General features: G+C 40.6%; 1 protein-coding gene across 1 annotated transcript; it reads right to left on the bottom strand.

The window, feature by feature from the left end:
• Positions 1 to 646: 646 nt before the first annotated feature.
• Rad21 (RAD21 cohesin complex component) lies at positions 647 to 27,578 on the bottom strand. The gene is made up of 14 exons (XM_032915295.1): positions 27,378 to 27,578; positions 18,769 to 18,943; positions 14,749 to 14,878; positions 13,187 to 13,286; positions 11,021 to 11,127; positions 10,235 to 10,441; positions 9,568 to 9,693; positions 9,104 to 9,226; positions 7,297 to 7,520; positions 5,979 to 6,150; positions 5,470 to 5,618; positions 4,440 to 4,589; positions 2,934 to 3,017; positions 647 to 2,285 (listed from the first exon to the last, which is right to left on the bottom strand). The coding sequence occupies exons 2-14, from the start codon at positions 18,910 to 18,912 to the stop codon at positions 2,094 to 2,096; spliced, it is 1,908 nt and encodes a 635-aa protein (XP_032771186.1). The 5' UTR covers positions 18,913 to 18,943; positions 27,378 to 27,578; the 3' UTR covers positions 647 to 2,093.
• Between the last annotated feature and the right edge of the window lie 287 nt (positions 27,579 to 27,865).

Genomic DNA, 27,865 nt, shown 5'->3' with positions numbered 1-27,865 from the left:
CTGGGAAGCAAGACGCCAGAGAACACTGTGGGGAGTAGGCTGTAGCCAGTCTGTCCTAAGGTTCACTGGGTGTGACGGAAATGACAGCAACAGGAAGCATAACCACACAAAATCTGAGTCCTAGCAGCTTTTGCTCCACCTACTAATACTTCCTTTACACTTTCAGCCATACTGATCTTTCTTTACCTGTCCCTAGGGTCCCCCTTCTGCAACACTGGGCCCATTTATTAATTACCCCCTTCCCTGGTCTAAATCTTCAAATCTTTTATTGCTCAGTAACTCACCTTCTCCGAGAGGCTTATCCTGACTAACCTACACTAATACTGCAGCCTATCCTACTCTCTGGACCTATGACGTCACTTCGTGACTTGCCTCCCTGTCAGACAGAAGCTCTAAGAGAGCACAGGATTTGTTCTATGTGTGGACTCCAAGCACTCTGCCTAGGTTTAGAATTACCTTAAGACAGTGCTGTCTTTCAGCACAAGCTATCAGACAATGGTCATCATTATTCATGTAACTACTGAACTTAAAAAATTCACTTAATTAGCATGAAATAGCTCTAGGTAAAGCAAATGAAATATTGGCCATGGTACCTTTTTCAGTCAACATTTCTCTTGTGATATATCACCGAGTATATTCCAAAATATACAGCTTGAAACACAACTTTTATTAGAAAAGTTATACATAACATAGCATCGACTATTTTCAAGAACAATATTAAACCCAATAAGCGACAAAAACCGGACTAACAAAATGTGTAACAAGAAACTAATGACCTTTCTATAATCAACATTCAATTATCTACAGTGTCTTTTTACAAAGGGGATCCATGGTTTCCAGGCACGTCTTACTGAAAAGAAACCGCAAGAGCATCTATACACTTACCATTCTCGAGAAGCTCAATCATTAAAATAGTAATTACGAGTTCACAAATTTAAAATATTTCACATAATTTTAAATTACTGGGTATACATGGAAGTCTTAGTTTTAAAACTGATTTCCCCCCCATAAAAGTGCCAACACTTAAGCTAGAACTTTCAACATAATTTTGTCCTACAAAGTGAACACATGTTTTGATATTTATATAGTCACATAATTTCTGGTACTATCTGGTCTGTTAATAATAAAGCCTTTATTAGGATGTTTTTTTCCATTTAAATTATAGGAAACTGATACAGGATTACAGTTGCAAAGTTATTAAAATAGTTTCAAATACAGGAGTGTGCAGCATTGGAAGATCAGTACTAACATTTATAATAAATATCAGAGAAGCCATTAGTTTTTACAGCACTGTTTGCTTAAAGGAAGTCAATCTGGTGTAGTTTCTCATTGGTTTGCCCTTCAGCAGGCAGGGGAATTTCTATTTTCATGATCTCATTACTCAAGCAAACATCCAGACACCTTTGAGAAAGCGATCTGCAGCCCTTGAGGAGTCCCGTCACTGCAGAAGTCTGGTCATTCTGAGCTGCACTAGCGTCAGAGTTCCTAAGAGTCACGGAATGATTTCAGAACATAATAGTCGAAGAGGATCAGTCAGCACAAACTCACAAGTTCTTGCTCATTATGAACTGACTTACTTTAAAACATGATCAAGAAGACAAGCACGATGCCTCACATACTATCCCCAGGTACAGTGGTTAACCAGACTGTTGGTTTCACTGATGGGAAGACATTTTTCTCTTCCTGTCAAGGGACTCAAACCACAGTTCTTAAAGTGTCAGGCATTTTCCTAGGCAGGTTTTTCTTTTAAACAAAGTAATGGAAAACTAACATAAAAATGGGGACTTTTGACTGTTACTCCATATTCTTACATGCACCAATATTGCACACATCTGCTCTGAACTGTTAAAAGTCTTCTGGGTTCTTGGGGTACTGTCTTCTCCAGGAATACAAACCCAACCCAAATAAGCAGTTTCCCTTAAAAGATGGTCGACAAAATTAGAAACACTGGGGGAAAAAAAATGAAGAAAGAAAAGGCAAAGATTTTGTACGAACAAAAATCTAAAAACTTCCTTAAAGGGTTCTGGTGCCCTACACATGGGGCAATTTGTACGTCCTAGTGAGTTAACACTAGCTCTAAAGCGTCTAGCTCCTCAGATGATGTGGAACCTTGGTCCAGGTGTTGCAATGATGTCACTGTACGGCTCTTCCTGTGTGAGCTCGATGGCTTGCTGCTTTTTAAGAACCAAAAAGCTGTAGAACTTTGCTGCTGCCTGCTTTCGGTTTGTGTTTCGACATAGCTCAAGCAAACTGATCGACTCTGCTCCAGTTTTAGCAAGAGCTCGCTGAAATAAAACACAACAAAGCGGGTGAACTTAAGTAACTCACACAATAAACTAGTACTTGGATGATGCAATTTTGGCACTCCCAAAGCAAGCTCCCTTTGGCTGGAGCAGAGACCGGACATTCATGTAGTTATGCAAGGGGTTACTGTGCTAATCAAGAGGTAAAGGGCCACAGCACATTAGCTAAAGGCATAAAAAGTCCAGGCAGTAAGTGAAGTTGCTACACTATAGATGAGATAATAAAACCAAAACCAAACCAGCCCTGGCAACACCACAAACCCTAAGTATCAACCATTCCTTCATTTGAAGAAATGAAAGGAAATCGCCAGAATGTCATGGGTGCTCAAGCCTCATCTGTATTTGGAATCCTGAGCCGAGCTTATTGGCTCTCAATGACTTAGCACATTACCGCTGCTAATCAAACAGAAGACAGAAATGCACATACACAGGTGCGCTCTGAATCAATGCACCACAGGTCTGCTTTTTAGGATAATCATGGCTAGCTATATGCCCTAGCTTAACATTTCATGTATGTAATTAAGATACTTCAAAGCAATGTAGTCCTGGAGAAATTCCCACAAAGGCATGCTCCACGGTTCTACCAGACTGGCTTTCTAGGAAAGAATTCTTTGTAGACTGCTGGCATACCTGAAGACCATGAAGCATCTGCTGAGTCCTTTTGTTCCATCTCCTCTCCTCTTGATCCTGATCACCCCCTGAAGCATCTTCATCCTGAAAAAAAATAGCCATTAGAATTGAAAAATCTGCCTGCTGAAATGACTACTTCCCCATATACAGAAACCTTTTAACAGTTGGACGCGTTTGGACTCGTTGACAGAAAACTGCGATCTTGCCTTTTCAAAATCATTTGCCATCGGCTATGAACCTTGATCACAAAGGATAGCTCTTGTAAGCAAACACTTGTACATAATGTCTCTGTAATGCTCTGCAAGTCATAGAACATGGATTGTTGCAGGTCACCTAGTTAAGAACTTTGTGCCAGGACTCAAATCACATAAAGTACAACATTTCCTTCAATTATATAGAGCTGTAAATAAAACACAGCAAAACACCAGGATGCGCAACCCTGGACGATGACAGTCTAGTTACTGGGAAAGGTTAGTTAATGTTGGATGATAACTTTGTAGTATGATATTCTGGGTCATCTCTGACCAATACCAAAGAGTCTGCATTTTATGTGAACAACTCAGATTGTTTCTATATTAAATGATGTACACTGTTAATTATTAATGTATGCTTTATTTTACCCTAACCGTCCAAATGGCTTTTTGAATCCTAAGTTGTATGGGCCAGGAGCTGCCAGGTTGCCCAGAAACACTGGGTTTTAGACAGCACGCTCTAAGAAGAGCCACACTCTAAGAAGAGCTAGTGATGGCAGCTTTACCTAGAACAGCAGTGTTTTAATACTGATTCACAATAAATCTGAGATAATAGCATAATCCAACCGCTTGACACTAAATTTTAGTTTAAAACACTGTAACATCACACAAAAGGAAAGGATCTACTTCTGTCACTGGTATGAAGGCAACTAGAAACAAATGGCTGTTAGTAAAACTACTGTAGGCAATATATAAACAGGTTTGGGAAAGATCTTAACAATTCATTTAGTTATCTGGAAAAAGTTTCAAAGGCAAAGGTTTAAATAGATACATACATGATAAAAATATCAGATGAAGAGTTAAGTTATACTACACCTCAAGAAAGATCCAGAAATCAGCAAGATAAAAACTTTAGAGAGGATCTTAACATAGCCCAGGGAGAAAGGGGACGCATGTCTAAAACACTTTCCATTCTGTAAAAAGGAACAGTGCTCCAAGCTCCACTCCCACGAGCCAGGTCTCACTCTGGTTTAATTAAAACAAAACCAAAACCCGGCACAAATGGAGTATGTCTGGCTGTTTGATTTCCAGGCCGCAGGCAGGTTAGACCAGAGGCTGGCTTTAATAGCAGCAAGAATCGACTACCGACCACAAGATGATAAAATGCAATTTAGAAGTCTAGCAACAATCTGTAAGGGCAGCCCCTGCCTTTCCTCTGAGGAAAACTTGGAATTATAACAGCACAAAATCTGATGACTCACCACACTAAGAATTTATTCTAATTTTTATTCTTTTAAACCTTTTAGTTTCTTACCTCCTCCTCTTCTTCCTCCTCCTTCTCCTTCTCTTTCTCCTTCTCCTTTTCTGGTAGAAGCTCTAACTCCGGTATCAGCTGACAGATATTGGGAGGTTCTTCTGGGGGAAGTTCTACTGGTGGTATTTCCATTTGCTCTACCTGCTGAGGCTTAAACAATAAAAGAACAAAAATCAAGATGCGGGTTTTAATGGCACCTTCTCTAAAATGCAGGATCACGCCAACTACTTTAAAGCTACAATAACTTACTATCCCATGTTCCTTCAGAAAGACCTCTGGACTCGGCAGCAAGAAACATGGAAAAGGACACTGTTTCCTGAGTCTGTATTATTTCATTTTTAAGGTAAACATTTGAGAGCATTAAAGAGACTGCCCGGAGAGCAGCGTTGCGGTTACAGTCTATATGACCTGTCCAAGGAGAAAGAGCTCTCACTGACAAGTCCTTTCCAGCACAGGGCACTGAGAAGCTTCGCTAGGCCAGCAATAAGCTGTCCTGTCGGTAGTTTTGATGAGGACCTAAACAGGAGCCTAGTGTCACCAGAGTCCTGCTTTCCCTTCAAAGGAATTTATTCCACAGACTTAAAACAGGAGTCCTAAACCAGATACCACAGCTAGTTTTTCTCTTCTAGCAGGACTTCATGATAGCCAAAGTCTGTCGTTGTCAGTTATGGCTTCATTGGTTTTCAGCTCTCTACATACCAATCATTTAATGACTTGCCCAGTACTTGAGAGATGTAAGAATTCTCACGTAATTCTAGTTCAGAACCACTCACTTCAGTGATTAAGGTTACTGATTCTGGACCACTCTGAAGCAAGACCATTCACAAAGAGCCAATAAGTCTCTGCTGAGTGCATTAACATCCTTTCCCACATATGACAAAGACTGCTCCTAATTCTGCTGTCACTCTTGTAGATCCACTTTTTGCTATCCTCTGCCCAAACCAAGAGACTCCTAAGTCAGACTCCTTAAACGCCTCTTGCAACTAACTGCACGACCATCTCTCCCACCCATGTTTTTCTTTGTACTTACAGGCATCGCAGGCTCCGGGTCTACTTGCCCAGCTTTTCGCTTAACTCCCTGAGGGGGTGGTGGAGGCATGGCCGACTCTTCTATGTTTGTTCTGCTGGCCTCCATCACTGAATCCTGAAGGCGGCTTGGCTCTTCTATAATGGGCTCATCTGCAATTATCACAAGAAAACAATTTAGTTTTCAACAGTATTTTGGAACAATCTACTTTTAAAATTGGTATATTAAGATTCAGATATAGTTACTTTCCCTAATGAAGACAGGCAGTGAAGCACAAAGATGATTCAGTTGGGGAGGAGTATTAAAAGTAGCTTACAATCCTGTGAGATACCCTTTTATCACCAATTCAGTCGGCTGAGCCCTGCAGCTTTCTGAACTTGAGTTTCCAATCCAGCAAGGTGAGGAGACTCATGCATCTCCGTGCCTCCCAACCAAGCACACCCCTTCACCCTAGAGCACTGTGGCTGTGACGTTTAAGACATTTCCAACTTCATCCCCCCAGCAGAACTAACCAATGACGTCACGCTGCGCCTGCTGCTGCTGTGGCTGCGGCTGCTGCTCCTCTCGGGGGACCTCTGGGTTCTCGAACTCTTTGAGGAACTCATCCAGATTATCTGCCTCTCCCCCTTTCCTTCTTTTCCTAAGGTCTTCTGGTACAAGTGGAGTAAGGCAGCGTGTAAAGAGCTATAAAAACATAAGCACAGCATCAACTATAAAGCCATGGATTGGAAGACTCATTAGCATCTGTACTGTTCTCACTGAAGAACATTTTAATATAGTTTAATATAGTTCATAATCAGGAAGCAGCATACGCACACTTTAGCATTTTTATTTCACATTCTCACATTTGTTTTGAAAAACAAGTATTCAAATTATAAATGTAGCCATTTCAGAAAGTGGAAAACAATGATATTAAGCTTTAAGGTTTCTAATTTATTTTCCTGCAGTTATTTTCATTGATAAATTGAACATACAACCTGTCCCAGTACGCAATGCTTGCACCTGTCTTCACACGGTTTCTTGACTATCTCACACAACACCACAACCTATTCTTACTTATTATTAACAAGCATGTAAAATATGTGATTATTTCACAGACGAAGAACACCTCATAGTTTAGATTTTTATTACCCTCTATTCGTATGAACAGGGTATTTTATGACATTTTAATACAGGTACATGAGCTAGCCCGTCTACATTCAAGCATAGTAAGTTTAGTGGTGCATACATGAGCATGCACGAGGGGTTATCTATACAAATACAGGCATGTGACCTGTGGTTTTGCCACTCAAAATATATCCTTCCAAAGCATAAACATTTTTACCAGCATCCTTCGAAGCTGTTTGCACGGTTTCCATTAAAGGGCAGCCACCATAACCTTGCTGCTTTGGAGTATTAGAGAGCACCCGGCTGTTCCCCTGCACATCTGAGCTCACCAATCTCACAGCACCATCCCCAGCAGCAGGCGTCCTGTACAGTTAGTTTACAGTAGTCTGGAGCTCCAATGTGCCCGGGGCTGCGCAGGGGCACTTGTGTAGAGCCAGGATTCCACTGCAGGAGCAGCAGAGCTAACTGCAGAGTGAAGCACGGCGTTCTGAAGCCATGTACATTAAGAGTGGATAGCTGGGCACTACTCTCAACAGCGATAGTCGACACCAGGGAAATCACATCCCGTCAGTGTCCGTGTCCGAGCACAGCGCACTCAGCAAGCTGTGATGTAAAGTGGAAAGAAGAACTACGTATCTAAAACAAAAACTGTCCAAGCCAAGGTTTTAGATGTCACTGTTTCTAGAAGACAAAACACACAATTAACCCTGGCAGCTGCACTACCTTCAGTAGTCGGTTATTCCACAACGGCTGAGCTGGTAAGGAGAAGAGCTTCTCCACCCCTCCCGTCTCTTTCCACATCATCAGCTTCTTGGTGGGCGGGGCCAGGTCCAGAGTTGTAACAATATCAGAGTAATCACTGAGTTGGGCTCTAATTGTCTTACTATCCAATTCCTTGACACTGTCAACAATCAGCTTCCTCTTCCTCTTGGCTTTTGTTTCTTTGACTAGAATAAAAGAATATAAGATCATTTTTGTGAGAGGCCAGCCTAGAACACCCTCCTCATCTTGGGCTGGGGCTATCCTCTACCTTTCTAGACAAAGAGCATAGGAGCAAGCCCTCATAAAGACAATATGTCTAAACCGAAAAATTTCAAGCATTATTTACAACAGAGATGTAATTTGCTGACTGCATAAATCCACACTTTACTATAAAATAGGTAAAATAATCTAAGGGTCAATCCCTTGAAGTCCACAGAGCTTTATTCTGTAAGCAGTACACACGTCACACCTGTCACTCAACTCTGACATTCTTTGAAAGTGTGCATATTTAACTTTTAATTAAATCTTTGCTTTTTGAGAATATAATTACACCGTTTCCCCTTCACCCTTCCCATTGCATGTATGTGGGTGTGCGAGCACGCAAGTACTCATAAATATGACCTATTCAGTCTACATGATGTTACTTGTATGTATAACCTATTCAGTCTACATGATGTTACTTGTATGCATGCAAGTTTTCAGGCCTGACCACCTGTTAGTGATGAGCCAATTCTGACTTTCTTTTGAGAGAGGCAGGGTACTGCATATGTGGACCAGTTTAGCCACAAAGTCCGAGATCCACCTGCTTCTGCCTCCCAAGTGTCAGCATGCCTGGCTAGTTCTAACACTTTAAACTCGGACTATGAAAAAGAACTAACTTTTAGCAAAACAAACCAAAAAAAAAAAATTATTTTGTTTGAAATAGGCCAAATATATAGAAGCCCAGTATCTAAAGTAGTCTAAGTTGCCTAGAAAGGATTCCGCTGTATGGCATTTACTGTACTAGTTATAATTCATAAATGACAACTACACAGAGCTGCTTGATCAAGGGGAAGAAGCCCAGAGTCAATCGGGGTCTGGAAACACATCCTGGCATACCTTAGCTGTTTGCTTCTCATTCATATCACTTTACAAAGACACCTGCATCTGCAGAGACTTCTGGGATTGATTCAATCTCACTCTCATACATTAACCCATTTCATAAAAAAGCATTCACGAGTTTTATAACATAAAAAGATGGATCTCTCTGTAACTGTCCTTCTGTTACAGTGCCTTCCCTTCTCCCACCGTGAGCTATCATTCTTACTGACTAGAATCCTCTCACAAAAAACTGTCATGTTCTTCCTAAAAATACATTGAAAAAAAAAAGGGGTGTGTGTGTGTGTATGTGTATGTAGCACATGTGTAGGCCAGAGGACAACTTAGGGGCATTGCTTCTCCTCTGCCACCATGTGGGACACTGGGATTGAAGGAGCTCAGATCCTCAGGCCTGCTGAGAAACACCTTTACCCACTAAGTCATCTCGCTGACCCAAGACTACTGTTGTTAGTTTTATGAGGACTCCCAAAGACTAAAACACAGTTACAGAAAGCCAGTCCTGTAATTTTACACTTTGCAGCACCCTGTATAGCTCTTCTACCAGACATCAAATTATAATGGACAGAGTGATGACTGTGATAGAGTATGAGCAAGAAGCTTATCTTCAACAGCAGAGAAAGAAAACACCTAGGACCTTATGTTCTACACACTGTGAACTCTATTTGCTCACCAGTTATATCAATGGGCTCCAATGCAAAAGCTTCTTCCTCATTTGGGACGAGTGTTGTCTGATCAGTCATGGTTGGCATTGGTTCAACAGGATCCACAGAGTCAGGACTATCAGGCCCACCCACTGTAAAAGCAACATGGTTATAACAGGCTTAGGTATAGCACGCAAACTCTACAAATGGAAAAAGAAACCCCTTTCAGGAAGTGGAACAAACCTCATGGGTTTGAAGGAAACTACTGATGTATTTGCAAGGCAGTCCCTGAAGAGTTCAACTCCAATGTACAAGTGAGGGGAATAGCACTGAGTAACACCAAAAACCAAGAACTGGCAATCAATCCTAACCAAGCCAGTCAAGGGTGCTTACTGCTACCAGGAGGTAGTTCTGTGTCACCACCTGCTTTGTGATGTGTCTCTTTCATTGCTACACCATCAACCCCAAGAATCCTGGAACATAACATGCTTACACGAGCCATTGTCATCTTCATCCATATCATCGTGTGCAGGCTGCTCTGGCAACATGACCCCTGTCTCAGACAAGGCAGGGGGGTCGTCAAAGATGCCACCATCATTATTACTTATAAGTTTGTCGTCTGAAATAGAAATTGAAGTTAAAATTTGAAAAAGAAATGCTATAATCACATTAACTAATCTAGGAAACAATGGCATTAGGTTTAAGGGAATTAAATTTAAATCCATATTCAATTTGTTTCTCTTAAAGTAGTTTATAAAAGCGAAAACACTTAGTATCTAAAAAAAAATTCTACCAATCACTTTTAAGTTCATACTTTCACAAAAAATATCTATGTGTGGTAACACATGCCTTTAATCCCAGCACTCAGGAAATAGAGGCAAGTGGACCTCTGTGAGTTTGAGGCCAGTTTTTTCTACAAAGTGAATCCCTGTCTTGACCCTCTACCCCCAAATCTACTTATTAGATGTTAAACAAATGCAGCAGCTTCAACGTCTAGTGAAATTCAGACCTCTGATCAAAGCATGTATATAAAGGTAAACACTTTTGGTTAGTTTTCTAGAGAGCTTTCGTGAGACAGCTGATTCCCATTTGTACACTGCATGCTTAGCCCTCAGACTTGGGGACTGTTCTGAAACAGGAGAACAAGCACGACCACCTACCCAATATACCACCATCATTGCCTTCTCCAAAGTTATCATCTTTGTACTGGTCCTCATACTCTAAATGGTTAATCTTTTCATTCAGGTTGCTGGTGCTCTGCTCAGGCTCTAGGAGGAGGTTGGAAGCACTGGTGCTCACTAACATGTCGTCATCCTCGAAAGCACTGCCTTCTCTCATGATTTCACGGTCATCCATTCCAAAGTCACCTAAACACATTAAGTACGTCATTAGCTGTGAAAAGTCAAAAATGCTACTGTTATAATAGTTGATGTTTTATTACAATTATGATGCCATATTGCTTCCTGAAACCTTATTTGGTGGCAAATATTCAAGTATCTGACGTAAACTTTGTACCTCTGGGGAATGCCTAACAAAAGTCAGATTGCATAGGGTAAACTAAGCATGCACAATTAACACTCTGACTACAACTGATAAAGTGGGACTGTGCAAGACCGAATGTGTACTTGACCACTTCGGTTTTGAACAGTGTTATAGCAGTACAAGCAACTGTTCTAAAACGGCTACTTTACAGTAGCATTACTATAGTGCTTGGAGTTTCCACACAACTTCAAATAACAGGTTCTCTCACTGCACAACCAGCAGCAGGAGTAAGAACCCCAACTTTGGTACAGCAACTGAAAAGATGTCTGACATATAATAGCACAAACTAGACACAGTTTTTCTGTCCTCAGGTGGGAAAATGTTAACCCTAGTAACCTTTTTAATTCCCGGCAATGTAACAACATAATTAAAACATAACTAAATGACTAGCAATTTGCTTTTACCGAAGTCATTTTCCTGTAGGATACTGATGTTCCCAACTTCTTCTCTCATGGTTATCTCTTCTACTCTGCTCTGGTTCAAGCTGAACTGCTGGGCGACGTCAATGTCACTTTAAACAAAATTGAAACACAGCAAGTTTCACAAAGTATGCCAATTTCTTCTAGATACCCCTTTGAGAAGTTTAATACTTTATTAAATATTAATATTAAAAAAATCAACATAGTCCAAACTTAATTTGTATTTAGAAATTTAAATCCATTAATGACAGGAAAGAAAATATCATACATTAAAACCACTACCTAAGGTAATTTGGTAAAGACTTACAGATTATGAATTAGATGAAACTTACAGGATCTGTATAATTCTAACTTTCCCTAGTGTTTCTGAAACTTGTTCATCTATTAACAAATGACCTCTCTTATAATTTGAAAGTAGACAACATTAAACATTGATGAGAACACCACTGGCAAATGCATAAGCAAATGATCAATAGATGGAAAGAGATGCAGAGCTAGACTTCTAAAGACTGATAGTTACTGGACAGAGCAACCAAATGCATTCTGCAGACTTCATGTACCCCTCAACCAAAAAGAAGAAAGCTAAATGTAGGAATCAACTGGGACATTTAAATACTGACTGGATATATTAAGAATCACTGGTATTTCTTGTGAGGACGGTGGTGGTGCACACCTTTACTCCCAGCACTCAGGAGGCAGAGGCAGGTTGAGTTTGAGGACAGTCTGGTCTACATAGTGAGTTCCAGGATAGCCTGAGCTAACTAGTGAGGCTTGAAAAAACCCAATATAAAAATACCAAACCAAACAAAGCAGAGTATTATGGGTGTCTAAAAATTCCTTGTCTCTAAAGATGCAAGCTTTACAGATAAAAACATCACCCACGGTTAGTATAAAGTGGGAAGGGGAGTTTAAATAGCCGATATTAGATGACTGTAAAGGCTACAGTTATTGACAGGAAATTCGTAATGCTATTTTTTTGAGGGGTGGGGAAGCTGGTGGATAGCACCAAGCCACAACCAACAAAATATAAAAATTGGGAAACAAACCAAAAACCCACTAGGAGTCACAGATCTTCTCAAAAAGCAAGAAAATTTGTTGTGAAATACACAGACAATTCAGTGTGGAGGTCTGGTATGGCAACACAGTCCAAGAATGAAGTAGTGTGAGACTTCTGAGGCCTTCTGAGAAAAAAATCCAAGTAAATGAGAGCCTTGTTTTGACCTTAGTTTCTCCAAAACACAGAATTATTCTTGGAATGTGTTTCTGTGCTCCTCTCAGGTGTAGCAGATAGGAGTTTACTTCAGCTGTTGTTAATCATGTGACTCTATGGAAAAGCCTGCCCTTGTGATTGGACACCTTATTCAGGTGACTTTTTCTGTGGTGGAGACAAAGTTTCTCTGTGTAACAGCCCTGGCTGTCCTTGAACTCAGAGATCTGCCTGCTTCTGCATCCCCAGTGCTGGGATTAAAGGCTTACATTACCACACTCTGCCAGCTGAGTATAAACTGTGTCTCTGAATAAAGTTGGCTATTTCATGCAACTTTAGTCTGCTTCATTTTGAGATGCAACTCGCCCAGGCGCACACTGACGACTAGAGTGGTAAATAGGCTGACTGCCAACTGCGCTCCCCAACACTCAGTAGGTGTAGCCACATCTACCAGCACATCATGGAAGTTAGATGTTAATGCCGGGAGGAGGAAGGAGGAACAATAGTCCTCTGCCAAAACAATCATCTCCATTTGACTTTTTTCTCTTAAATGTTTGTTTTAAACAATGACACCTTTGTATTCTTTACAGAATAATGTAAGTCATCATATATGTATTTTTAAAAATTACAGCTTTCAGTAGTTTGCTAAGACAACAGTACATAACTGTAATACCTCTGAAAAGAAATCTTGAAACAAGACCCAAGTTTAATGATAGCACCGCCTAAGTCTATCAGTATTCTCAAATTATAGCTGTGTTAGAAGTTGACAGCCACAAGATTTTCTCAGAGAGGGAAAAAAAAACACATTTTCTAAACTGTACATCTTATAATTAACATATTCATAAATCAAGACTGGTGCCTTAGTATCAAACACTAAACAATGTACAAGATGAGGGCTTAGGAAGGAGGAAGGAAGTGATAAGAGAGGAGAGACGCAGACATACTCTAAGTCTGGCAGTGGCTGGTCAAAATCGTGAAATTCCTCAGGTAAAGTAATGGCATTATAAGCCGCTTCCCGATTTTCCTCAGGTAGATCGACAACACCTGGAAAAGAGAGATGAGGCTTGAAGGCCTGAGTAGATTACATGTGGGTCAGAGGTAGCCCACGCAGCGTCTTCAGACAGAAGCACATCTTTTGTCTACTGTCATGTTAGCATGAGCTACAGCCCCTGTTCTACATGTCCAGGCACTGAATATCTAAAACAGCACGCCAACAACACTGTTAGTCTTCTACTTTTTACCATGAACTTATCAGGGGTAGTATCAATGGTTACAAAAAGTATAATAAATATAATAATTGTGCTTTCTTTGTGAGCAGTGTGGAAGCCAGAGGTCTAGGTCAGGGGACTTTTCCCAACTGCTCTAGACCTTTCTTGACACAGGGTCTCATTACATTTGAAACTCAACAATTAAGCTGGTTGGGCTGTAAAAGAAGTCTAAGGGACTCTTTCTTCTTCCTTAGCACTGGAATTACAAATGCCACACCAAGCCTGGCTTTTGTTGTTGTTTTCTTATAAGGTGGGTGCAGGACTCATGCCCTTTGTGTTTATAGAAAAAAGTAATAACTAAGTTATTATTTAGGATAGGAGTTGGTTATCTTAGGAATAGTACCACAAAATTTTAGCTATGTTCAAAATTTTCCATGATTAAAGTATTTAAAAATAACATGACAAGTATTAAGGACAAAAAAAATTACTGTCTATTTAGCATAGTATAGACACAATAAATTTATTAGAAAAAAATAGGTAGTTTACTGTCATGTATTAAAATAGAAGTATTAGAATATAGCCTCACCACAAGCTGTTATATAAAAGCACACCTTATACATCCAAAGTTGTTGTTATTGTTATTATTGTTGTTGTTGAGACAGGATCCTCTCCCTCAACATATATCTCACAGATTCTGCAAGGCTAGCTGGTCAGAGAGCCCCTGGCATGAGCCCATCTCCTCCTCCCTTCAGTTAGGATTAGAGGCAGGGCCCACCATTTTTCCATGGGCACTGGAGACTAACCTCAGGCTCTCCTTGTTTGCCTCCAAGCACGTTGCCCACTCAGCTAACCCCACCCCATATTCTGATCACTTAGAACAGCAACATTTCATCAGTGCTAAAATTGTTGAGTGTGAGTTCAGATGAATACTCCAAATACTATTTACTTTGGTTGGTAGAATCCAAATCTAGAACCAAATCTTACCCCAAGCAAAACAATTATAATGACTTGACAATGAAATGTCTCAGGATTAAAGCATATGTGATTTTAAAAGTACATTAAGACTGTTCAGGAAAAAAATAGCCAGAACCCCCTTCAGTCGCATTTTCTGAGCCACCTTTTATAATTCATCACAGAACCACAGTTTTCAGCATTTTTGCTCTGATGACTCAGCTGTAAGTCTGAGAATGGAAATAGTTACCTATGAAGGGCTCCTTACACTGCTATGAAAATAAAACACACCTATGTAGAACAGGCAATCAGCAGTTTCCACCGTGGTAGAAAGCAAGGCACAGTACCTGGCCGAAAAGCCATCTTTATTTTAATAAATGCTTCATTACAGTCTGCGAGGAGGTATTTGGCTTTCCTGTGATAGATGCGGACTACGCCCAGGAGGAGGTGTCCTGACGTCCGCAGCGCCATCTTCACCTGTGAGACATTAAATCCACTGTCTTTAAACCTTCGAGGCAGGTGTACTTTAAAGTGAATATCCTGTGCTATTCATAAGGACCTTTCGCTTTTTTGTATTTTCTGGGTGATTTAAAGTTGGTTAATAAATATTGCACCTTACCATTTACTGTGAGTTCCACTAACACAGACTGAACAACACTAACTCATAAATTCACTTAGACATAAAGGTAACTATGAAGCAGGAGGCAAACCTTCCTGTGGACTTTACCATCAGCACACCAAGGATTATAATTTTGTTTCAGAAGCAAACACTCCTGGCCTTAAAAAAGAGATGATTTCAGGCCTGTCTGTTAAAACTTGTCATGGACCAGGCGTACTCAACACGCTTCAGTCAACTCAGAAAGAGGGGTGGGGTTTGCCAGTGAATTTCTGAGAAAGACTTTCAAAATAAGAGAATGTCTTTGCCCTTCTCCCTTTCCTGCTGTGTGGAGACAGGGCGTGATGGTGTGTGAAAAAGACAGAGTCACTGAGCAGAATGCTAAGGCTTCGGCCATCTCTGACTACTGAGCCAACCAGAGCTGTCTTGGAATGTCCCTTTAACACTTTTCCCTTGTTAGGCCAAAGTTCATTACTTTCTACTACATCAGAAGACACAGTAATGACCTAAACAGACAAAGCATTAATGACCGAAACAGAAATATTCAAAACTTTCCTGGATACAAGAAAAAATAATGCAAAGAATAAAAAATATGAACTCAAGAGTTCCCCAGACAGCTCTTCAAATCATACCCATTAACTTAAGCTTCCCAAATTCTATGGTAAAAACATGCTTGTTAAAAGATATGTTTGAAATTATGTTCATTGTATGTGTACACTGCATTTGTGTAGGACCCCATCTGCAATCTTGTCTCTGCATTTGTGGTTATCTTATGTGATTTAAAGCAAAAATAAATTTGCTACTATAAATTTTTAGACAGTACCTCTTCTGTGTCTACAATTAGTAAATAATTGTGTTTGTGTTAATTTGGTTTACAGCGGGTAAAATGAGGTAAGACAAGCTTTCAAGCAGAGGGATGTAAATACAGTAGATAGGACACAGGCTGTATGCTAAAACAAAGGGTTCCTGGTCTAATGGGAGGACTTGGGAAAGTTCACAGAAGCTCCCAGTTAAGGGAGAACAATCCTAACCTCAACAGGAAAGGCTCCTCAGTGTCAGGTCAGTCTCACACTGTATTACAATACAAGCTGATAAAGACCCCCAAAGAAATGATTTCGAAATGTTAAGTGAGTACTTTGTGCTGTCCAACAGTTATCGTTAATGTCAAACTGTCTATATCTGTTACCACACTCTCACCTCTCAGACTTTCTGTAGTGTACACAGTACTCATACATACTGTAACAAGTATCCTTAAAGCCAAAGTAGTTTTGTATTTATGGATATTAAATAAAAGAATACAATCTCTCAAGTTCCTTCTTTAGTACATTTATAACTGATAAGTTATACAGCAATATATGGCAACCCAAAGTCCACTTTTGGTTTTAAAGTGCCTCTAAGCACTTGAATTTAATGGACAGAGCCATATACTCACCATCGTAGTTAAGGGAGCACAACTCTACTGCCCTAAATCAAGCCTGTGGTCTGCCCAGTCACACTTCCTTCTAGCCCCAAGCCCTCATTTTTCACTACCTTTATAGCTGTGCCTTTCTAAGAGTGTTCTGCAGTCAGAACCCTGCAGCAGGAAGCTTTTCCAGAGCAGGGCAATGCACAGGCCAGGTTTTATCAACCCATCCACTGAGGATCTCTTAAACACTTAGGATATTGCACGGCAAATCTGAGTCAAGTTGCTACGAACATCTCTTTGTTTTTAAATATAGACGTATAAGTTTTCAACTACTTCTGGGTAAGTATCAAGAAAAAAAAAGACTTCTTTCGGGCTTACAATGCAAAGTAAAGGAAACATTCCCACTTCGGTTTCCCTGCAGCTCCACCTTCTCCCCAATGGTTAATACCCCAAGGGTTTTAGATTTTGGTTTTTCAACAGACATGTGATGCCATTTGGTTGTTGGAATTTTTTATTTATTTTGTCACACAATGTGGAAACACCTTTAAATATATTTACTTGTTCTCTGCATATTTTCTTAATCAACATCTGACTAAAGTGTTTGGCATATTTTCTACAAATAGGGTTTGTCTGAGTCTTAATAGGTTATTTTCTAGTTTTATACTTCACATTTTAGGTCTATGACCCTGAGTTAACTTATTTTTGCAAGAAATAAGGTATGTCTCCAGATTTGTTGTCGTACATGCTGATATTATTTATTCTAGCACTATTTATTATAAAAAAGACCACCCTTTAAGAAAAACATTAATTTTTAACTCTTAAGTCTAAATACACATGTACAATGTTTATGTATGTATATGTCTATAGGGTTAAAGAACAATACCAGGGGTCAGAATTTTCCCACCACCATCTCTTTTCCTAATTACATTTATTTAGTGGGTACATTTGTGTGTCTGCCAGGAGACAACTTGCTGGAATAGGTTATCTCCTTCTATCTCGTGGGTTCAAGGGACTGAACTCACATAGTTAGGTCCCCCTTAAGCAAATACCTTAATCTATTGAACCACTGTTGGGGCTCTCCATGTTTGTCTGTCTTTCTTTTTTTTTAAGGTACACAAGGGCTTTCTCCTAGTTTGCCACCGTGCTGTGAACTCCAGTATAGCTAGCCCATGAGCCTTTGTTCAGCAGGGAGGTGGTGGTGGTGTGGTAACGGTGATGTTGGGGTGATGGTGGTGGTGTTGGGGTGATGGTGGTAGTGATGGTGGTGTTGGGGTGATGGTGGTGGTGGTGTGATGGTGGTGGTGTTGGGCAGGAGTTTCCTCCTTTTTCAAATCCCCCCACGCCACAGGTTTAGAGCCACTTCATTCTGCTTTTAAATGAGTTCTAGGGCCCTGAAGTTAGGTCATTAGGCTTGCACATCAAACACTTACTCATTAAGTCATCTCTCTGGCCTGAGGACTACCTTTCTCAACTGTATCATTTGCTGCTGTATCTTTCTTTAATGGCTGTATTATACAGAAAAGAGTTAAGACTTCAAAAAGTTAGAAATAAGGTAAACTATCCTAAGAGAAGGCTTAGGATAGTCACATTCAACCCAAACAGTGACTTAGAATTCCAGACTTAAAGTCCTATATGACTTTATGAACGATTTCACCTTAGCTGAAGTATGCTTCAAATCCTCTAAGTTCTACAGACAAAGGACTCTGGTGCTATGCAACAATTAAATGAGCTATAAACACAGTTTCTGAATGCAGTCAATTACAAGGCAATATAGCTTACTCTTATGTAGACGACACAACTAATACTGTGTATAATGTGAGCACCTACAACATTCTGCAGGAAAGCAACTACTATGAAAGAGTTCTCTAGGTGATACCGTTATTGATACTGTTTGTCTGTCAGGTCTTCATGATACTAAAAACTTTAAATGAGAATTGTCCTAGGAAGGATATGAAAAAATACCTACAATCCCAGTAAGATCCACGAGCTATTTAAGTCTAAAACCAACCAAATGTCTACAGAACAAACAAAAACCTCAACCCTCTACCCCTCACCTAAAAAAACAGATGTTTCCTCACAACTTTTAAGAACAAGCCTCTGCTCATGTCCATTATCCTCCAGATCCTCTCTTCCTACACCAATACCAGGGGGCGTTAGCCTAATGGGTCTACAGTATTTTTCAGTCTATACATTATGATCATTATTATTTTGAATGATAAAAATGAAAATAAAGGAAAATTGGCGAATCTGCCTATAGGCTTCTCTTGCTTCTGATGCACAGGTACAGTTGTTTTACAAGTTCCGTCTCACACACGAGTATATAAAAATCGCCAGCACCAAACCTACCTTAGGTGAGATGATACTCTCCACACTGCTTTCTAGGTTACACTCAAACACATGGGCTTTGGTTAGCTTCTTGTCCCAATGGGCCGCCAGCCAAATTTTGGCCAGAGGCCCTCGTTTGCTGAGGACAAAATGTGCGTAGAACATTTTTCTTATTTGCTATGAAATAAAAAGAAACCTGAGGAGAGAAAAAAAATTATTAAGTTTCGTGTGAGAACTGAAATATTTATTAAGATGTAGAAAATATGGAAACACTAGTTTTTTACATTGAGTATGAGAATATAAAGAGCCTAAAAGTACAGTAAGCATTTTACAAAATAATCCTAATTTAGTATGAGGGCAAGGCCCACCGCCAACATTAACACAGATAGGGAAAAGAGACAGGTCAAACCCTTTTATGAATTGCTATTCTAAAGACTGTCATCAAAAATCTCTTATTCTAAACCCAACCAAGTATTAAACCCTATTTCCAATCTAATTACTGATGGCAGACAATACTTCTGCTCATTGGCTAGTATCCACATGAAAAGAAATGTGTAAGCCTAGCAAGCATGAGGCCTTGGGCTTAATCCCTGGCATCACAAAAGAAAACAAAAACACAAACCCAAACCCACCCCTTCCAAGAAAGGCGCTCAGTACAGGCAGCAGCACACCTGCTGAGGTGAGCAGGCCGGTCAGGCTGAGGTCAGGCTGAGCAAGGAGTAGGTGAGGTGCAGGGACAGGAGGAACCCAGCACCTCTAACTCTTTAATTACCTTTGAAGACTTTGTTATTTAATTTCCCCCTTCAAGAAGATGTTAAGCCCACCTTTTTTGTCAAATGAATTTGTGCCCTTTTCTGAAATAACAGAGGCCCACTTTAAGAACTAGAAAGCAGACCTTTAACAGGCTATGAATAGTTTTGGCCTTTTAACTTTGGAAGGATTATAGATTCACGAACAGCTGACTCAGTAGTGCTATCCTGTAAACTAAGAGCACATCGCTTCTCTACACCATCATGCCGGATGTGTACAAGTGTACTCAACACTGTAAATGAGACATCCAACTGTTTGCTCAGACAACTGACTCGCCCACTCCTGCCCCCTATGCCTAAGCCTTGGCAAACAAAACTGTATACATTTCATTTTGATATTTTTATATAAACATGTTGACAATAAAGTCACACAGAATGGGCTTTCTTTTGATTTAGCACAGTCAATCACCTTGCTATTTATCAACAGTGCATTCTCTTTATTGCTGAGGAAACTATGAGAGGAAAGAAATTACAATCTACTTAGCCACTCACCCACTGAAGAACATTCAGTTACTTGTTAAGTTTGGGCTACTGCTGATAAAGCTAATGTACATACAGTGTATACACTTACTGTGAGCCGACTTTACAGCGAAAGTTCTAAGTGTGGCTGCTAGGCAGTACAGTGAGATTACATACGGTTTCAAGGGTATTTTAACACAATGAGCAAAAACAGTGTGCTTTAAGAACCACAGGTAAGATTATTCTAAAATTAATAGGGAGCAGCAGACAGAAAAGCTAAAACATCTTCAAAAATAAAGAGTAAAACAGAGAGAACAAGTCCATTCAGTTTTAAACCTCACAGAGCTGTAAGTCCACTACGGTACTGGCAGAAAGATATACCTAGGGATCGCTGCAACCAAGCAGAAAGCTCACAGACACCCATGTATCTCCAATCTGGCTTTTCGCAGAGATGCAGAAACAAGTCAGAGAGAATGATAAATCCTGCAACAAACTGGACTGGAGAGACTTAAGAGTCAACAGACCAAAACGACAGAAACAAAATGCAAAACCAACAGAACTAAATTCAAACCTCACAGGCTACATACAAATTATTTAAAAAACAACCAAATTACATTTATCTGAACCCTGGGATGAGGCCACTGTGCAATCAGAATGCAACTTGCCTGCTCCCTGGATGAAAGGAACACTCCATTTGTACCACATTCAACAAAAGCTAAAGAGTAGACATCTGAAAAGTTTAAGTCTTAAACCATTCCATTTGGCCATTTTACGTTAAACTCAATTAACTGCATAGGAAACAAATTAAATCTGAATAAAAATCTCTCCACAAAATTAGGCCACAGTCTTAAATGTAAACTAGAGCACTTTTAGACAAAAGGTACCAATGTATGGGCTATGTAGCTCTTAGGAACAAAACCACACTGTCCATAATGAACTCTGTAAACTGGTTTTCATTAAATTAAAACTGTTTGCTTTATAAAAGACTGCTGAGAACTCAAACTGAAAAAGCTAAAAGCCCCATTATTTACCTAGAACTTAATCTAGGATATGTTAGGAACTGTCAAAACCAGTAAAAAAAAAAAAAAAAAAAAAAAAAGAGGAAAATCCAATAAGAAAACAAGCAAAAAGGAAATTTCCCAGCAAAGACATCCCCATGAGAAATGAGAACATAAAAAGGTATCTAGTATCAGTAAGCCACTAAGAAAATGTACCCTTATCACAACGGTTTAAGTCAAAAAAAAAAAAAAAAAAAAAAAAGAGAGAGTAACTGTAATTTCCTTTTTCACATAAAAGGGAATAGTAAATTTTAAAGTGAAAATTTGATTATATTTTAACTAACAACATGCCTGTTCCTTCTATTGATGAAAAGAAACTTTGTTTTCAATGTATCATAGGCAGGAAAATTCATATATGCCAAAAACATTATTTGTGATAAAGAAAAATGAAATTTTCAGGTAAATGTACAGAACTAGCAAAGATCATATTGCTAACTCAGAAAGACAAACTCTGAATGTTTTCTCTCATGTGTTTCCTAGATTTAACTGCTGAAATCAGTACAGTAACAAAGGAAAAGGAGGCAACAGAGGGAAATAACCTGGTGTGATCTTAAGGGGAAGATGTAAAAAATGGGGAGGGGGTTAATTAGAGAGGGAGCAGGGAAATAATAGAGAAGGATGTCTGAAAGTCTTAAAGAATCATATTATTATCTACCTAAAATTACATATAATACATAAGTTGGTATAAAAACATACATACATACTCTACATAAAAATTTCCCATCTGGACTGATGATGCTTCTTCTAAGAGCCAAAGACTGCCTTAAGCAAAACTCAACACAGGCATGAAGAGCCCTTCTCTTTTGAATAGTTGTCAGGGTTGTCCAAGAGACTCTACCAAATACTGTGACTATTGCCACTGCCCGTGGCTGCCCTGGGTAAACAGTAAATGGTATTGCTAAAGACACCATACACTTTGGAGGCCAGACCAGAGGACCCAAAGGGAAGCAACCAACAGTCCTACCTAGCTATGAGGCCTCAGAACTACAATGATGACCAGCATGGCGCAGTAACTCTAAGGGTACAGGAGTGGCATGCATATCTTGATGGCAAGCACAGTTCTCTAGTTGGGCTTAAGATGTGTTCTCTCTAAGAGGGAAATCAAACCTGGAACTGGAAACCTAGCCAGTCCTTGGGGGCTAGTGAAGTCATGAATCTTGGAGGAGAACCTACAACGGTCATTTTACTAAACCAGCACAATTCTTAACTACAATCTAAATAACTATCCTTAGACCCACAGATAAACACAGTTCTCAACCCTCATTAAAGAAACTCCTCTTTGTAACAAACCATTAACAAAAAGCCACAACTTTCAGAATCCAGAATAGTGGAATCCAGTATTAAATGACAAATCTACAACACGACTCCTACACCCAAGGCTCAGGGATCATTGAGGAAAAGTGGTGGGACGATTTTAAGAGCCAGAGGAATGTTAGGTTTACCATTAGTCTGTGTCTACTAGAAATGCCAGCGAAGCCACACCCATGAAGTCTCACCAAGCAGCCTGCCAAACACGATCCAAACGAGGGCAACACCAATAAACATGCAGACACGGATGGGGATGGGGCAAGCTCATGAGTCCTCAACCCTAGACAAAGAACGAGAGGCAACTAAGGAATGCTGAGAGGAGAGTCTTCCCCAGGGAAGAGCACACCAAATGCTCAGCCCTGAAAACATACGTGTAAGTGACATACAGACTGAACAGGTTTTATTTTTATATTCAGGAACACACAGACACACACACACGCACACACACACACGCAGACACACACACACACGCACACACTCTCAACAAAGAAAATAGGCTATGAATTGGAAGAACATGGGGTACAAGGGAAGGTTTGGAGGGATGAAAAGGGAAAGGGAAAATGATACATTATCTTTGGAATAGGTATGATAGCAAGACAGAAACAGTCAAGTTTGCTTCAGCTCCCTCCTTTCCAACACTTAGTAACAAAGGATGCTGAAATCCGTATTTTTCTGAGCCTAATGTTCTAACTGCATCATTAATTTACAGTAGAAAGTGTTCTCAAAGGAAAACAAGAAACCAAGCTTCATCAGCTCTTTATTATACTGTAACCTTTCTATCAAATACCAGGTTGAAACTAATGAATATTATAATAGAAAATAATAGGTTAATGCTCTGTGGTGTATGAAATAATACTTCATTAAGTTATGTTTGCCACTTAACATTTTATAGAATATTTACCATATCGTGGAGAAACTTACATTTGAAATTCAGAGATTTTGAGGATTAAAGTTTGTTACAGAAAAACCTCAACTATTTCTAGTGTATAAGCAAACCTAGAGAATTTATGGGAATTCAATATGGTAATGTGTTCTTTTTTTTTCTTCCCCCCCACCCCCGTAATGTGTTCTTAAAAGTCACTCCAAACACTCTGTTCTAAATAAGAGAAAAACTTGCTACAATAACGTTGGCCACAAGACAGTTACTAAATATGTGCTTATTATTAAGAAAATAGGATATACTAACTGATCTCTCAATTAAAAAAAGTAAAAAATTCTAGAGAGTCCAGAAATGAAAACTACTAGTATGTTTCAACAGGTGTCAGTAGTTTATGGCACTACTTCAGCTGCTGGGCAGAGGCCTGTGCCTAAAGCATTCCAGCTATGCAGAGGCAGATTCCTAAATAGATTTTGGCACGTGGTGGGAGATAACAAGTAAAGCAGAGGGGCACTAAAATTAATCTGGGAAACAATTAGTAACAGGAGAGTATTCTACCAAGGGAAGTCAGACAGAGCAACTCCAGTAAGTCACTCAGTTACAGCCTGTATCTGAATAAAGAAAAAAACATAAGCATCATTACCCCCCTTCCCTCAATAAATCTAAACTTTAAAATATGGCTGCTTAATCTGTAGAGATTTTGGAGATTCTAAATTCTGTTGATCACTTGCAAAAGACCTTTGCATTTGAAGTCAAAGCAGAGCTTGTCATGATTTTAAACCGTTTTCTAGTTTTCTAAAGCAGCAAGCAACTCAATTGATGATGCTATTTAGAACATCCTCACGGACGCAAAACTAAAGCAGTCTCTTTTTACAGCAAAGAAGGAAAGTCAAAGTGAAGCTCATGTTTCTGCTCCAAGGTCTGTTTTTACCAGCATTTCACTTACCTACTAGGAAAGTGACTGAATAAACTAGTCCACCCTCTTTCAAGAGCAATTTGGCAAGGTCTTAGGAAAATTTCACACATTCATGCTTTCTGGACAGAAACTATGCTTTCACTAATCAATATTAAAGATATACTGGAATGTGTGGAAAAAGAGACAGGGAAAATGAACTAAGTATGTATCGAATGTTTTGCCCAATTTCCTAAGGACTAAATACTAGCCCATTTTACATAAGAATAAAGAATATACATGATAACTGTATTCCCTAAGTGCTTGGTAGAAGTGTAGCTTTTGTTGCTTTGACGGTGGTGGAGTCTTTGTACTTAATGGATGTGGTCTATGAGCATACAATTGCCCCTTCAAAGGTAAAAGGTATATATTCTTAGATTAAGCCAACAGCAGTAAGAACTAGTTTTTAAATGTGTGTCAGTAGTGAACATGTACGCCTTTCATCCTTTTCATTATTCCCTAAACAATATGGTATATCAGGAAATTTGAATATGTCCATATATTTATTCTTTCTTGGTATGGGAGGGGGCTGTAATCCCTGGGGCAGTGTCCCCTGGAGCAAATTTCTTATAGATACCAAAGCACAATGGCCGTCTCAAATTTTCCACAAACACATGTACATTTCAGAGCTATTACTGCAGGCTTGGTTCTAGACTGTTTCTACTGAGTCAAAGGAGGCTTTCGCTTGTCAGTATGTATAAAGTTATTGTTTTAGGACAATAATTGTATAACAGCTTTGTATCTTAAGAAAACTAGGTGCACACTGTAAGTAGTATTTTACTAGCCAAATGACCTGATCCTGATCTGAATGTTGGAAAAAAATGGCATCTATCTCTATGTTGGCTGGGTCAAGGGTTGTTACAAACCTCCCACTGGTTTAACAGACAAAAATTGCCATAGTAAATATGAAAGGCAACAAAAGAGGTATGATTAACATTTTTAATCTGTGGCTGGTTTAGTCCCCCTATGGGAAGCTAAGGATATGTAGGGTCATCTGTATACAGTTAGGAGAGTTTGCATAAGTGCAAATTATCTATGGCACTTAAGAATCTGGTGACAACAGTTCCATCTGGAGAGTGGCTCTTCACTTTTGTACTATTTTGCATTTATGTGAATACTTAAAAAACAAAAATTAGGCACACCAATCCAAAATTGGAACCACCACACTAGAAGTCAAGGCATAATCACAATTTGTAGTAGCTATCCAGTTAGCAAAATGCTCAACTATGATCTGTATGTGTTTTTATAATAGGAAACCTAAAGGTTAGGTTGCTAACCATGGAAAACATCAATACCTAACTCAAATTAAAACAGAGCTGTCTGTTAGTGGCGTGGGAGGTTACAGAGGAAGGGGTGTGTGTGTGAGTGTGTTCTGTGTGTCTAGTCTGTCTTGCATATGGCTGCTCAACTCTCTTTGGTTCTAATACTGACAGAGTGCGTTTTATTTCAAATTTAACTCCTCCTTTACTTAGTTATTTGTAATAAGAAGTCATTTCATGTCTGAAGTTTAGCCTGGACTTGGGTGTCTGTAATCCTAGGATTCCTGAGTCTGAGGCAGGAGGATGTTCAAAGCCAGCCTGGGGTACATAATCAGATTTCCTCACCTCTCCTAACAACAGGAACAAAACATAACCCTGATTTTCAGCTATATCAACTACAGAGCAAACAGTATTCATTAGGGATAATGACAATTAAATGGAACAGCACATGTAATCCCAAATAGTTTCAAACAGTAGTCTCAAAATACAACTTGCCCAGTTAGTATGATCACACCTTTAAGATAGAATGAAAAACAAAATATATTTCTCAAGAATTAGTTTCCCCAACTACCCAAGTACACGATAGTTCTAAGAATCTGCATGCTTTGCTAAGTCTGAAAAGAAATTCCAACTTACTTCTGCATAATACAAAAAGCACCAAGTCCACTCCTTAAACACCTCTGTAATTTTGATTATACAAATTCTAAAATAATTCAAACACTGGACAAGGACACACACCCTCATCAACACCTTCTCAAAGAAAGCTGCTTTCAACCGTAAAGGTATTTACAACTCAGGAAAGCTACTTCAGTCTGTTCCAAAACTCTGCAGCCTTTCAGTTCACTGACACTTGATTTTTAAGAGGATTTTGCACCCTTGTGGGGGGAGGGAGGGGGACGACGACAATGTTTTTCCCTATACAGTTTAACGAGAGCAAATATTAACTTTCTTTTGTAAAGAGAAGCCACTTCCATAAACCCTTCAAACACCAACGCGTTTTGGAACGCTGAAGACGGCTTAACAAATCAGAGAGCACGAAGAAAACGTCCACAGTCTTTCCCTCTTAAATTTGAAGGCCGCTTGGTCTAGTTGAACACCTCGACAGTGTCACCTTACACTATCCTGGCAGAGCATTCTCAAAGCCTTCCTCTGCTACGAAAAAGGCACCCAGCCTCGGAACCTCTCTACAGCACTCGATCCTTAACCATTAAAAAAAAAAAAAAGTTTTGCAAAGTTAAGGGGAATACCAGTTACACTCATGTTCTTGGAAGCAATGTTACTCTGTCGTGTTTTAGAATAGCCTGATCAAATTTTGAGATTCCCAACATACAAAAAATATATAGAGAGAAGTTGGGTTGAGGGAGACAGCAGTACAGGCTGGCGAGTTCCCGGGCCCTGCGGCCAGCACACGCCTGGCGCGACCCGGACCCCGGACCCCGGACCCCACACCCGGTGCACCACGACCGCCCGCCCAGGAGCCTCCCTGCCGGCTCCCGCCCAGAGTCCCGCGTCTTTGCAGACAGCCATTTTCCCCCGAGGGGGCGGCCAGGTCCGAGAGCGGGCTCGTTCAAACCTCCCTCCTCTCCCCGTGTCCCCACTGTCCGACCTCCAAGTAGCGGAGGGGCTTTTGTGGGCCGTGGAATGCAGCGGAACCATTAGTAACTCAGCAGGCGCGGAACACGGCCCGGCCAGCGAGGACCCCAGGCGAGGGCGGACCCGGGACGCAGGGGCCCGGGCGCGCGGGGTAGCTGGGCGCTGCCCGGGAGCTGGCAGCACGCGGGGGGCGCGGTGCCGGCCGCCTCTCACCGCAAGTCCGGGCCGCGGAGCCCGCGCCCCTAAAGCAGCACGGCGGGGAAGAGCACGGGGGAGGGAGCCAGAGCCTGAGAAGGGGTCGGCCGGGTCGCTTACCTGTATCTCTGCGGGGAGCTGGGAGGGGTGGGTGGCCCGGGGAGGGGGAAAAGGGTCGGGGGAGGGGGCGGGGAAAGGGGGAGCCCTTGTGCGGTGTAGCCTCGGAGTTGCTCCCGCCACCGCCACGGCCGCCGCCTCCTTTCCGATTCACTCAAACAAACAAGATGGCTGCCGTTACGGCGCGGCTCTTCCGGCCGCCCAAATCCTTGGTTCAAATCGGCAGGATGTTTACGGTCAAAAAGGTACTTGTGCGCCTGCGCAACCCGCCGGAGCCGCAGAAGGGGCGGCGCAGGCGCGCTGACCACTTCCTTGTCTTTGGACCAGCCGCCTGCGGGCAATGGAGCAGGCGCAAAGGATCGTCGAAGAGGTTTTTCGAGCGTCAGAGTTGGCAAATAGAGCGCATGCGCAGTGCATTGTAACTACTTTGGTTAAACCTGAATTCGAGTTAAAGCAGATCATGGCCAGTTTTCTGTGCGCCTGGCAAATTT

The sequence above is a fragment of the Rattus rattus genome, chromosome 1, assembly GCF_011064425.1.
Source record: "Rattus rattus isolate New Zealand chromosome 1, Rrattus_CSIRO_v1, whole genome shotgun sequence".
Taxonomy (NCBI): domain Eukaryota; kingdom Metazoa; phylum Chordata; class Mammalia; order Rodentia; family Muridae; genus Rattus; species Rattus rattus.
This window is presented reverse-complemented; position numbering and strand designations above follow the sequence as displayed.